Source organism: Sapajus apella, unplaced genomic scaffold (assembly GCF_009761245.1).
Source record: "Sapajus apella isolate SASKATOON/1434 unplaced genomic scaffold, GSC_monkey_1.0 scaffold85, whole genome shotgun sequence".
Classification (NCBI taxonomy): Eukaryota; Metazoa; Chordata; class Mammalia; order Primates; family Cebidae; genus Sapajus; species Sapajus apella.
Window position 1 is genome coordinate 5,632,672 of NW_022437025.1, and position 13,937 is coordinate 5,646,608.

The 13,937-nt window shown below is 54.8% G+C and overlaps 1 protein-coding gene across 2 annotated transcripts; it reads right to left on the reverse strand.

Moving 5' to 3' along the window:
* Positions 1 to 6: 6 nt before the first annotated feature.
* TADA2B (transcriptional adaptor 2B) lies at positions 7 to 13,929 on the reverse strand. Of its 2 annotated transcripts, none has more exons than XM_032254117.1 (2): positions 13,585 to 13,929; positions 7 to 3,511 (listed from the first exon to the last, which is right to left on the reverse strand). In XM_032254117.1, exons 1-2 carry the CDS (start codon positions 13,852 to 13,854, stop codon positions 2,519 to 2,521), a joined length of 1,263 nt encoding a protein of 420 aa, XP_032110008.1. In that variant the 5' UTR covers positions 13,855 to 13,929; the 3' UTR covers positions 7 to 2,518. The 2 variants fall into 2 exon arrangements, with proteins under 2 accessions (XP_032110008.1, XP_032110009.1); XM_032254118.1 differs by having other exon boundaries at positions 13,810 to 13,895.
* Positions 13,930 to 13,937: the final 8 nt, after the last annotated feature.

The following is a 13,937-nucleotide window of genomic DNA, read 5'->3' on the forward strand; positions in this document are numbered from 1 at the left end:
ACACACTTTTGTTCTCAACTTGTTTAATATGGAAAAGGGTAATCAAAATGGTGTTGCTGTTTTTAATACATTCTTGGAATGTTGGCCATTCAGACAGCAATGAAGAGTTATCCAGCTTTTTTGACTCAAAGATCGTTTGCTTAGATTTTAACAAGACCTAATTCCATGGGATTATGGTAGCTGATTTATCATGAGAATCAAATATAAATGTGGAGGCTCTGAGCTGCCGACAGAGGTTAGGACCTAAGGACTACTGTGACGGGAACAGTCGATGGGCTAAGCAGCAGCCAATCACATGACCATTCCCTTGGAACAAAGGGTTAATACTTTAACATAAATTAATTATACATTCATATGGTGTTTTAAAACAGTCAAGCCTAAATAAATTCTTCATACCATCAAAAAGATATACATACTAGAAACCTGCTTCAGCAGTTTTTCATTTGACAGCTCTTGGCCTGGGCCATACACATTGACAGGGATCATCTGCTGCTTCAAGCTTCATATAAGTCTGGCAATCATTTAATATAAAAATAAGACTAAATTTAAAACCTCACCAAACTAGGATCCTGGTGTTGTAGAAAATCAGGGAGATACCAGAATAGCTAAAACCCATGGTTCTCAAGCGAGCTTATATCCAGTCACCTGGAGGGCTTGTGAAAACAGCTTGCTTGCACCCCAGTTTGATTCAGAAGGCCAGGTGGGGCCTGCATGTCTGCATTTCTAGCAAGTTCCTAGGGGCTGCTGCTGCTGGGCCAGGAACCCCCCTTTGAGAACCAGTGGAGCTAAGACAACTGTAAAAACAGCACCATCTCCAACACTGTTCAGTGGTAGACAACATGAGTTTCTGTCATCTGCATTTATTCTGCAGGGGACAATGTGGAGGTGGCCCTCATGATACCACTGCTCAGTACTTTATTGTGAAAAGAGAAGTTCTGGGCTTAGCTAAAAGGGAGCACTTCTCTGTCGGCATGCAATATACTTTACAACTAAAGCCATGTACAATATATTTGAAATGTTTTAGTTAATGCTGAAAATTTTACCCTAAGGGACCGAAGGATGTAAAAAGAAAGGAAAAGGCACAATAATTAAGTCATCCTTAGAAATGATGAGGTTTTCTTTCTTTCAAATAACTTCACTTTAATGTAAATTCAAGCCCAAACATTCTGGGAGGTAAACGGTCTCCTGGTACCTACAGGGCCCGAGAGGCAAGTGAACCTCCTGGAAGAGTTGAGTGCTGGAGTCTGGGCACCCCACATTTAAAGCAGGGTCTTGGACCGGAGAACCCTGAGCAGCCGGAAGACGAAAGACTTCCTCAAGGTTCAGGTGGAAGGTACCGTGGACATCCTTGAAAGAGGGCCCCAGAGAAAATCTTGTAGGCAGGGCTGGGAAGAAGCCATTTCTGAGTGTGATTCAAGACAGTGAACAGAGAGCAGCTCAAGGCTCGGGGGAACCACCTGGGTTCCCTCGTGCTCCACCAGAACTGCCACCAGCCAACTGGTCAGATGGCTCTGGCATGGGCCTGGCAACACTCTTAAAGATGCTTAGCTGGGAGGGCGTGCTCATATTTTCAGTGGAAAGGTACTTGCAACTGAAGAAAATCCTGAGGAAGCTGACACCAGAATCCAGAACTCTTAGCTTTGAACTTTTTACAATGGGTTCTTCCAAGTGAAATGCGCTGCACGTCTGAAAGCAGCAATGACCAGCCGTGAAAATGGGTTGAGAGGTCCTGGCGGTCCACGTGTCCTGCGCACCTCCCGCTAACGTGCTTTCCCAAGCCCGCCCGAGGCCCACGGCTCTATCCAAAGTGAACCAGCAGGTTCTGGCCATACTCAAAGGAGGCGCAGGGTCAGCTTTGGGATTTGGCAACTGCACGCTCAACCTGCTGCCACCAGTAGTCAAGTGGTCATGTGGTCGCTGTGTTCAACCAACAGATTCCTCTTCGGTTCCCAAGGCAACGCCAGCCTGTTGTCCTCTGGCCTGATGTTCCTCATCTGCTACACAGCAGGAGTCTGGGCTCAAGCTGCCCCCATGTAAAGTGCCGTGTGCCCGGGGCTGCACTGGGGTCAGCTGTGGGCAGCATGGGCTCAGAAAAGGGGAGCCTGCAGGCAGCCCCACCTGAGAAGAGCTTGTGTCACCAGGAGATCACTGATGGCTTGTCGGTCCAGCAGGAAAACACTGCCCCTGTACCCCACAATAGCTTTTGTACCCAAAGGGAAGAACACTCACAAAATAAAAGGAAGTTCTCCAATCTCAAAATAAGCTCCAAACTGAACAGGTAAAGGCTGAGCATCCGCTCAGTGTGTGACTTGCAGGACTAAGTTAAAATGGACACATTTGCTTCCCCCATGATCCGGTATAAGACTGTTACTATTGCTTCTTTCAGAGGACCATGAAAAGAATTTATATCTTAAAAAAGGAACTCAATTTGTTTAAAAAAGAGCAACAAGTCCCCTCCCCCAAGTCATTTTGGCTGGCGCGCTGTCTGGGCATCACGGACTTTCAAAGCATCTCAGCTTCAAGACGCATCCCTGGAGATCCATCCGCTTTCTGTGAGGAAATTCAAAATCCTTTTCTTTAGGACTTTGTCAAGGTAGCTAGGAAGGCGGCTTTTGGAGGGGATTCCCTGCCGCTTCTGGAGGTGGTCTTTAATTATAATAGTCTTCACAGTCACGTAGCGGGCTGGACTCAAGTTTAAAGAGCTGCAGAGCACCTTCTCACGATCCGACAGGAGCTCGAAGCCCGGAAGGTTCTCGATGGCCGCGAACTCGCCGTCTTTGCTGTCCTCCTTTCCCCGCTTGGAGCCCGCTAGGTTCTTGTTCTCCTTCCTCTTCTCCCGTTTGTGCCGCGCGGCCTCGTACTCTGCCGACTCTTCCATCTTGGTGATGCCGTTTCGCCGGTACCGCTGCAGCTCTCGGATCTTGGCCCTGAGCATTTTTTCTTTGTGCATGTTTTCAAATAGGTCATCAAACTCCTTGCATGACATGAACTGGTACAGAGGCCTTAGCTTCAGGCGCAGCTCCTTCTCCTCCTTGGTGATCTTGCGCTTCAGTGCCTTTTCCTTCTCCTTCTTGTCCTTCCCCAGGAAGGCTGGCACCAGATTGTAGTCACGAGCAATGTTCTTCCGCCGCTGTCTCTCTTTCAGTTTCCGCACGTACATGTCCACGTGCGCGCGCTTCAGCTCGATCTCCACATCGTCGTCGTCATAGTTGACCGAGAGCCCACTGATGAGCGTCTCAGCATCCTGGTCATACTCAATCTCGTAGTCGTCCCGCAGGGGCATGTAGCCCAGCTGCTGCTGCTCAGCCACGGAGATGTCCAGTGGGGGCAGCGGGGTGGTGAGGCTGGGTGAGAGGGGGCCCCCACTGGGACAGGTGTGATCTGTCACGCGGTTAGGGATGGTGTCTGGGATGCAGGCCTTCCCCAGGTTCCCATGGATGTACATGCTCACGTAATGCTCCATCACCTCTTGGGGAGTCCTCGAAGCACCGACGTGGGCAGCCATATCTTCCTACGATGACAAAGGGCAGAGTTACTTCCAACATCAGAGTGGGAGATTTGGGTTCTGCACAGATTCTCTTAACGATTTTACAAAGGTTGACCTACAGCACTTCCTACAGCACTGTTACCCACCCTCCCCAAAGGCACTCAGTCACTCTCTCTCTCGTGAGCTGGCCTCGGGAGAGATGAGGTGTTGGAAGCAACAGCAGTGATTTTGTACATGAAGTAGTGAAGACCCAGAGAAGTGTAAGCTCTTGGGGTGAGCTGCTGGCAGAGCTGAGGCCAGAACCCCTGGCTAAGGTCGGGACTTTGTTCTCGTTCCCCACCTGGGACAAGAGGAGCCCCCCTGGTACTGCCATTTGCCCCCCCATAAAACCTGCACTCTCGGGGGCTATCTGAACACCGCAGGACACAGGTGGGCAGGCCAGGGAATGCCTGCACCAGCCTCATTCAGACTAGAAAACGGGCTTGTCCCAGGGTGCGAGGACAGGCCGAGTCCAGGGCAAGGGTGCTGTCTGCAGGAGGGGACCCCATTCTACCATGTTGCCACCTCCTGAAATAGAAAGGGCCAGGACACATCTGTGACACTTGTCCTGGCCACACACCCGTCCTGGCCTTCATGACAGGGGGCTAGCGTGGCCCTTTCCCAGGCAGTGACTGCAGGTGATGGGCACGGCTCTTCAAAGGGGCAGGCCTTCATTTTAGCACCTTCCATGGTTAAGCAGCTGGCCAGGAGTCTGCCACCGGCTGAAAGCATTCATCATTCTACAAGAGGGCAACCCATAAATATAAGGTTTAATGGGAGGAAACTGTGTAACTCCCTCAATCTTTCCCTTCTGCTGAGAGGCCTCTTCCTCAGTCAACCGCTAAAGCCACTTCAGAAAGTAACTGCCCAAAATGCGCACTCATTCCCTGGCCACCGCCTCTCAGCCACCCAGCCCCCACCTGCGCCTCCCTCTGCCCGCCAGCGTGTGGGACCAGTGCTGTAGCTCTGCCTGCAGCACCGCCAAAGGCCCAGCTGGGACCGGAGAGACCCGCCAGCCCACCCAAGCTGATGACTGACTAGGAGCTGGCATCTGGGAGAGAAGCGCTCTGGGCTCCAGGAATGGATCCCACAGCTGGGGCTTCCTTTGGCACACAGGCCCGGAGCCAAGGTGCTGGGACCCCCCCATCCCTCACCACCTGCCACCTTGGGGCCAGGGATCCCCAGGACTGGGACTACCGAAGGCAGGGCCAAAACCCAACTGCGGGGCATCTGAGAATCTTAAAAGGGATGAGAGCTAAAAGTTGGAAAAAAAAAAAAAAAAAAAGATCTGGTGTATGGGGACAATGACTGCTGCTTTTAGAAACAACACTATTTACAGCAAATCTGTTCATTTTATTTCCTCTGCAAACATTTGGCCTAAAACGCAATACCAAATCACAACTGTCTCCAGCATTTACCGCCACTCTGTGACCTAGGCTAGTCACTGCCGATCTCTGAGCCTCGGGCCTGTCGCTGCCAGCAGAGGAGACACATGCAGCCCCACACACCTCACATGGGTGGGAAAAGGCTTCAGGCCTGGAGTGGGCCCCACATAGCAAGCCGAGTCCCCTCTCGTGGAGCAGCTGGGTCAGAGGCCACCAGGAGCTCATATTCTTCCCCACCCCACCTAGGGGCCAGGGAACCCCAGGATCTGCACTGGCCTCTGAGACAGGTAACTACAGGCCATTATCTACCTAATGGAAAAACAGTCCCTGACACCCACCCTTTAGGAAGGAAAGGGTCCTGTTGGGTGGAAACCGAGGATGAACATCCCGGGGTGCCCGAAGTGTGGGAAAGGCCACCCCAGCACCTCATGTCTGTGCTTCCCCGCCACGGGCGGGCAGCAAGGGCAGAGTCAGCCTTGGCCTGTGCGCCTCTCCCGCCCTCAGCACCAGCTTCTGTCCGAGGCTGCAGAGGGGCTGCTGCATACACACCCGGTTCAGAGGCCAGTACCCAGGTGCCTCCAACGGGTGCTGCACTAGGTTCCCAGGCACGTGAGGCTAGGTGTCCACCTTGTCCCAGAGGCTCTGTGCTGCCAGGTTGCTTACCCAAGGCTACAAGGTGAGTCACTGGGGACCCCTGGCATTGGCCCTCGTCTCTCAAGCCAGTGAGACTAGCAGGGAGAGGCCTGCAAGACTTCTCACTTGTAGAGATTTTTAAAAAATATACTTACCTGGCAAATGTTCAAGCTAGCAACACCAGGTCAGCCTCCAAAATCCTTCCAAAATCTGGAAGTCTGGGAGCACGAAGCAGCCAGCATCAGCCAGACTCAGTGCACCCTGCAGGGTCTACAGCTCTGTCCTTGGCCCCTGCCTCGCACCTCTCAGGAGCTTCCCAGGGCCCCGCGAGACACTGCAGGCCTAGCAGCACCCACCCTGCTGGAAGTGCCCTTCACTCCTAGTGCCCAGGCTCAGGGCCAGGGCCCACCTGGTAGGGCGGTGAGGAGGCAGGTGCGGCCACAGCACGCCCTCCACCTCGGCAGCTTTCCCTAGTGCTGGACACCGCCCGCTTCCCTCCCGCAGCTCCCGTTTATCCCTCAAGAAGCCTCCAGTGACCCCCAGGGCTGGGCTCAAATCTGTTCCATCACTTGCTATCCTCTCAGCTTGTTTCCTCACCTACCAGCCCATCTATTGCAGGTTTTGCCAATGAAATTTAAAACTACAGCAGACAAGTGCATCTACACCCGTCATTCCAAGTCCTCAAGTCATTTCCCATGGGGGAGGAGTGTTGTTACAGCCTTTGGTTTTCAGATAAGGAAAGTAAACCTGCTGGTGAGCCCCTGCCAAGGGCCCGAAGCCAGTGAATGCTGAGCCACTTCAACGCCAGGCAGTGTGGCCAGGAGCCCGCGCCCGTCACCACACGCCCCCACCGTCTCACAATGCAGCGCACACCAGGAGGGGGTCCTAGATGCTTCCTGATGCCGTGATAAGAGGCAGAGCAAAGCCGGACCATTGGGCTTCTGCTCTTCTTTCTGTAACAACCATGTTTGAGAGGTTGGGGTCAGGCCACAGCTGGGCTGACCATGCCCGGCGATGTGCAGTGAAGCACAGGTCTTTCACGCAGCCAGCACTATGCCTGAGGCTCCCTGCAGGCTTCAGGGAGCATCTCCTGTCCTGGTCGATGCTGCAAAGCCCTGTGACCCTGCTGTCCCTCGGTGGCCCCAATGCTGTCCTTTCCTAAACCCTTTGGACTGTGAAGGACGAGGCAGAGGACAGCTCATCCCGGCCCCGGGCTGGGCTTCTTCCCCTGGTGGTCTGGGGCCAGGCGTTGGGATGGAGGCGTGTGCTACATCTCCAAAGGGAGGCCTAGCTCCAGCTCCTTTTTCTTCAAATGAAGAAGCCTCAAAAAGCCAGGAAGCCGGGAAGGCCCAGTTCCCCAGGGACCTGGGTGTAAGGGAGGGGATCCCGCCAGAGAAGGGCATTCTGTGGGCAGAGACCTTAACGAGCAGCTGGACACACTGGGTTGCCCCTGCAGGGCCAGGAGGAAACAAAATCCGTGGGGCAGGGGACTGGACTATGTCCTAAAGGACAGGGGGGAACCACCGGCCCCATAGACAGAGCAAGGTAAGAAACACATTAGCCGCAGGCCACAGACAGCAGCATTTCCCATCTGCACAGGTCAGAGAGCCCTGACAAGTCGCCTGCCTGGCCGTCACCTGCCACCCAGGCCACCAGCCCCTCTTAGGAGCTCCAAGTCCTGCCTCCATGTCCCATGGGCTCCCGGCTGACTAGGCTGTCCTCATCACCTCCCAGAGCCAAGTCACTCCAGCACCTCCAGTCTCTCAGCCTCAGACACTGGGTCAACTACGGCCACCTGCAGCTGGCGACAGGACAGAGTGGCAAGGCAGGCATGAACGCCAACAGCCCTTGGGGCTGGCACACCAGCTCAGTCATGGCCATGCGGCGGCCCCAGCTCTTCCCTCTTCCAGCCTTGTCTGTCACCTTTAAAGAGCTGACTTGAGGACACCGAGCCACCCTGTCTCCTCCCAGCTCAGCAGGCATGTACCTCTGATCCCAGAGGCTGGGGACTCATTGGCTTTGCAGCCCACACTGTCCCTGGCCACTGCCCCCAGCCTTTTCCAATGGGAAGCCCTGTAAGCCTCAGTTCTAGGTCTCTGAACTCAGACCTTAGTGACTTATACTTGTCATTGGCCCTCAAGGTGACTGACACCTTCAGGTCAGGTAAGGTTACCTGTGACAGAGAATTAAAAAGTGGCATTCTCACTGTGGAAAACAGCATGGCGGTTCCTCAAAAATCACAAAGCCAGGTGCAAGGGCTCTGCCTAATCCCAGGACTTTGAGGGGGCTGAGGCAGGAGGTTCCATTGAGCTCAGAAGTTCAAGACCAGCCTGGACAACACGGCAAGACGCTGTCTCTACAAATAATTTAAAAATTAGGCAGCTGATGTGCCTGTAACCCCAACTACTTGAGAGGCTGAGGTCGGAGGATCACTTGAGCCCAGGTCAAGACTGCAGTGAGCCATGACTGTGCCACTGCACTCCAGCCTGGGTGACAGAGTGAAACCCTGTCTTTAAAAAAAAAAAAAAATTACACACAGAACCTAATCTAGCAATTCCACTTTTATTTACCCAGAAGAACTGAAAGTAGGACCTTGAAGCGATCCCTGAACACCATGTTCATAGCAAGCCTTATTCACATTCGCCAAGAGGTGGAGGCAACCCAATGTCTATCACAGATGCGTGATAAGCACATTCTGCCACACAGATGACAAGGACTGTTCCACCATGAAAGCACAGCTGGCCCCGAGGGCATGATGCGAAGTGGACGACACCAGCGGAAAAGGACAAATGCTGCAGGATCCCACTCATATGAGGTCCCTAGCGCCACAGATGGGAAGTAGAATGGGGGTGCCAAGGGCTGCGGAAGGGGGAGGGGGTGAGTGTTGAATGGAGAGAGTTTCAGTCTGGCAAGATGAGAAAGTTCTGGAGGTGACTGGCGGTGGCTGCACAACACTGAGAGTGGACTTCATGCTTCCAGACTTGGACACTTAAAAACCGTTCCAATGGTAAATTTTATGTCACACATATTGTATCACAATACAAATAAATATATTTTAAAATAATTTTGAAGTTTTATAAAGTGACAGACATGTCTTACCACTCTACCCCAGTGGTTCTTAAGTGGGGTCCCAGGGTGGTTGCATCAGCAGCACCCAGAAAGTTGTTAGAAATGCAGCTTCTCAGCCCCACCCCGACTCAGCAGCTTAGGGGTAGGGGTGACTCATTGTGAGCCAACCTCCTGGGTGTCCCGCTGCAGGCTGGAGTTGCCTGGAGTGGCTGGAGACCCCCCTCTGCACGCCCTGCCCCTCCCGGCCACTCTCCCATCCTGGCTATCCCCCACCCTCCAGCCCATCCTTAATGGCGATCCCTAGAACCCCATCAGGATGCTCAGGGGCTGGGGCTGACGCACCGGAGGCTTCTGCCCTAGGGAGGAAGGTAAGGCCCCCCTTCCCATGGTTCCCAACCGCGCCTCACAGCTCTCTGGGGTTCTTTCCATCCATCCAAATTTCCAGACCTCGGCCTCAGAGGTGACAATCCAGCAGATCTAGCAGGACCCCTGGGAATCCCAGGGATCCTGCAGCATGGTTGGTGAACCAATGAAACGGATGGTTCTAGGCATGGAGTCAGAAGCCCTGGGTTCAAATTCCACATTCCCACATCACCCACAGTTGTTTCCTCATTTATAAAAGTGGGGAGCATCACCTGGCGCGGTGGCTCACGCCTGTAATCCCAGCACTTTGGGAGGCCAAGGCAGGCGGATCACAAGGACAGGAGATTGAGACTAGCCTGGCCAACATGATGACATCCTGTCTCTACTAAAAATACAAAAAAATTAGCTAGGCATGGTGGTGCACGCCTGTAGTCCCAGCAACTTGGGAAGCTGAGGCAGGAGAATCACTTAAACCCAGGAGGCGGAGGTTGCAGTGAGCCAAGATCGTACTCCAGCCTGGCGATAGAGCAAGACTCGGTCTCAAAAAAATAAATAAATAAAAATAAAAATGCAGGAAGCATCTGTCCCAGGGATTATGGGGCGGGAAGGCAGTGAGGGGTGTGTCACAGCACCTGCTCAGGGCCTGGTACTGGTGAGCAGATCCTGGATGATCACAGAGCCTCAGCCGGCTTCAAACCCCAGTCACGCTCTTGTACCTGGCACCCAGGGCTTTTCACGAGCTTCCACCATCACCCCAAGCTGGATTTTGCCTGGCCCTGAATACACCAGACTCTTAAAATGCAAAACCCTTCGTTCCTCCACACTCTCCTCTACCTGCACAGCCATTTCATGTCCCCTCTGCAGGACATCCTGAGGTCCCGTTGCCCACACAGCACCTGCCAGGTGAGCCAGCCATCTTACTCCCAGCCCATTCTCACCACAGGGGCTGGGCTATTCCAGTCCCTAAGGCAGTGCTACCTGAATGAATGAGAGAATGAATGCATGCACGAGGCAGTGATCATCTACGTATCTGGCCTTCTTCCGCCTCCTGGGTGTCTACCATGATCTCAAAGGGTGCAGCTCTACTCAGGACACCCCACCTGGCTCCAGGAAAGAGCGTTGATGTGTGTGCACGAAGCCCTCCATGGTTCACAGAGAACTTCTCACACTCATTTGAACCCCACTTCTCCGCCAAAGCCCTCCTGACCACCCCTACAGCGGAGCACTGGCCCTCCTCAAGCTCCTCAGTGTCAGTCCAGTTTCTTTGACGGCTCTGGCTCCTCTGCCACAGCTGCGACTTGCCCTTAGCTGTCACTTGTGTTTGTGCTCCTGTGCTCCAGCAGGGCCTGCAGCCTCTAACTTTTGGAATCCTGCACAGACCCATCACAAACCAGCCATCTAGGGACACCAAACCCTGCTGATCTGACTCTGGGTCACCACTTGCCAACTCTACTCCATTGTAGCCAAGGTCCTTTAACCCATTCTCTCTGGCCCTCGCTAACAAACACACACGCCAGCACACAGGCTGTCCCCAAGCCCCCAAGTGTCACTGTTAACCCTGCTCAGCTGTATGCCATTCCCTTCAGGCCCCATGCCCCAGCCCTGGTACAAAGTGTGACCACAATGCTGCCAGATTTGGCCACAACCCACCCTCTCCCATGAATCCCACATGAAGGAATACAAGCCCCAGGCCCAGTGTCACCATTTGCCATCTGAAAGTAGAACTGAACAGGCCTCATCTTTCTTCATATCACTGTCCCCAACCCCCACACCATCTCTTTCCACACTCACCCTCCCAGCTCACGAACCCAGGCCCTCCCCCACACTAATCTCCAGTGAATCAGGTCAAGTCCTTCCAGTCTATCCACTCCTGCAGTGGCACCGATGGCCTCCCAGCCTCTGACCCACATTGCTTAATGCTCTTGCACAGAATGGGTTAGGGCCCAGGCTTTGGAGTCACACAGGCCTGCATTCATTCCTGGTTCTATCACATGAAATGCCATGGAACCCTGGACAAGGTGCTTAGTTTCTTAGAGCTGCTGTTCTTCAACTGTAAGGGTAAGAACCCAGCCCTGGGGCTGCTATGAAGATCCCACAAGACCTATACGAGAAGAGCCTAGCCCACAGCGGGCAGAGGCTAAATATGTGGAAGCGGGACACGCCAGCTCTGTGCACACAGCTGGATGCGCGCTCAGAAGAGCAGCACCCATCTCAGAGCTGCAAAAGAGCCTCAGAGGAGGAAAAGTGAAGTCCAGGGGGGAAAGCAACGAGGTTCTGCCGGGGAGGTGGCAGCTCGACGGCACTCCGGGGGTGGTCACAGGCCAGCGCACCCCCTGTGCCTTGGCTGCAATGCAGGCTCTCAGGCCTCGCCCTGACCTCACGCTGGTGCGGTGGAGAAGGCCCTGACCACAGCCTAGCCAGGCCCTCTGTGCACCAGGCCCAAGCCCCATGCATCCCCTTCCTCTCCTGGCTCTGTCTCCTCTAACAGCTGAGTCAGAATCTGCATTTGAACCAGCTCCCACGCGATCTGTGTGCACATTAGTTTGGAAAGTATTATTTTCCAAAAGAGGCCGCTCCACTTCCAACCTGGTTTCTTCCAAAACCACATCAATGGTTTCGATGCCGGGGTCTTGTGTTTTGTGGATTTTCCCCAGTGCCACAGGGAAGGCAGTGCAGCCAGTGTAGTTAAGAGCACAGGCTCTGAAGTCAAACTGGTCTGTCCAAAGCCAACTGCCCACGGCCATAGGGAAAATTTCACGACATACGCACAGATAGGCCAGCAAGGCTCTCCGCCTCCTTAGCTGCTAACGTAGAGACAAGTGCTGGGACGGTGAAGGGAAGGGCCCTCTGAGGCACTGATATTTAAGTGGAAAGATCAATCTTGGGCCATGATTCGGGGGAAGGGCACTCTAGGTAGAAGAAATAGAAAATGATCAAGGAAGGTAACAGATGAGATGTCATTGCTCAACACTTCTAAGGCCATGCAGGCTGTAGAGTTTAATCAAAGTAAAAGCCACTGAGGCCGGTGTCAGGGGAGGCTTGCTCTGGTTACGGTGTGTGGAATGGGGTACCAGGGAATAATGAACAAGGAGGCTCCAAAAGCCGTCAAGGCGAGAAGGAAACATGAGCCGCGACTACGGCCGTAAGTGGTTCGCTCTGGAGGTATTGTGAGGAGACTGCTGATCAACTGGATCAGGAACTTAGTGGAACAAGGAACTAAGGACTACTTCGAGAGGGCACTGAGAGCAGGTAGGACACAGGGAGGAGGCTGGACATGGAGGCCTGGTGCTAGGCAAGAGCTCTGGGCCTAGGACCAAGTCCATACCTCACTTTAAGCTACCTGAACGCAAGGATGAGGCCTTTGCGTTCCTTCAGAGTCCTCCGCCACTGCAGAATCTGCACAGAACACATGCTCGGTGCATATCGGCAAAGCATGGAAGGACAAGGTGGGAAAGTTTCTGAAAAACGGCCATCGCAATGCTGGGAGCCATTAGGTAAGGATTCAGAAAGAATCATCTTTTCTAAGGAGCTGGGAGGAGAACCAAGATTCCAGGCTTCAGAATGGGCATGTGAGGCGGCCTTGAAGACTCTGTCAGGAAAGGAAAGCAAAAGGCAATCAAAGCAGCCCAGGCAGGACTGCTGGAGAGGCGGCAGCGAGCTGGATGCTGTTCCGAAAAGCAGGCACCTGGCGGAGCAGGGGAAGGCTCTGGAAAGCTAAGGGCGCCAGGGATGTCTCACTCCCCTCCTTCTCAGGGTGCCTGGCATGGCCACATGTGGTGGTTATGAGTGGGAATACAGCTAGAGATTTTCTCCTTTCCAACACGGATGCAAGCTTCCAGAGTGGAAGGAGAGCTGAGGAACCGCCCAGACAGAACAACCGTGTTCCTCTCTCAAGGACAGAGCCTAGCACACGATGTTGCCAGCCTAAGTGGATCCAGTCCAGTTCTCACCGCGCCCCCCACAGAGCCGTCCCTACAGAAACCTCAGAGGTAAAGAGCAAAAGCCCCAGGCCAGACCCCTTTCTTCATTATTTACTGACCACTCGACCCATGCCGTGGGTGTTGTGGGGACCCAAGCACAAACCAGACACGCTGCCCACAAAGAATCTGTGCATTGGCGGACCACACAGGGCACATGCAGACAATGACAGAGAGCGAACGGGGCCGCACCAGAGACCCCGAGACAAGCCGCGGGGTGCCCGCCTTTCTCCTTCCCTGGTGCTCCTGGGGCTGTCTGTCGAGTCTGTGGGCCTGACTGCCTCCACGAACTCAGGTAAGACACCGCGTCTTGCCCAGCGTCTGCACTCGGCAAACGCCTGTGACGGCGTCCCTGCAGGCGGGGGAAATGGCTCTGCTGTCAGCGGCCCGCGTTCAAAGCCCCGCTTGGCCCCGTCCCGGCTGTGTGACCTTGGGCGCGCCACAGCCTCTCTGGGCGTAGGTTCCGACAGGTGCCCGACTGTACAGCGGCAGCGTCGCCCTCCCCACCTCCGGGGCCTTCCGGGGTGCGGAGCGAGCGAGCAGGGCCGGAGCTGCCTGTGCGCCCGATCACTGGCGAGGCGCGGGCCTTCCTGCGCCCTAGCCGGGGCCCGGCCCCCGTCGCGCCGCTCACCCAGTTTCCGAAGCCGAACTGCTCGATGGCGTCCAGCAGCAGCTGCTCCTCGCGGCTGGTCCAGCCGCCCTCGGCCTCGGGCCCCCAGAGCGTGAAGCGCCCGCCGTCCACCAGCTGGTAGCCGTGGTAGCGGCGGTGGTGGCCGATCTCGGCGCCGGCCGAGAAGCACTCGGGGCACAGCTCGATGTCCTGGCACTCGGTGCAGCGGAAGCGCAGCGGGCTCACCTCGGCCAGGCAGTACACGCAGTACTTCTTCCCCAGCTCCGCCATCTTCCCCCGCTCGCCGCCCGCCGCCCGGCCCGCCGCCGCCGCCGCCGCCGCCGCCCCCCCAGCCGTCAGCGCCCCGCCGCCCT

Coding starts and splice junctions, on each gene's coding strand:
- TADA2B (XM_032254117.1), bottom strand. CDS start 13,854: ATGGCGGAGCTGGGGAAGAAGTACTGCGTGTACTGCCTGGCCGAGGTG. Junction 3,512..13,584: donor AGTTCGGCTTCGGAAACTGG/GTGAGCGGCGCG, acceptor TTGTCATCGTAG/GAAGATATGGCTGCCCACGT.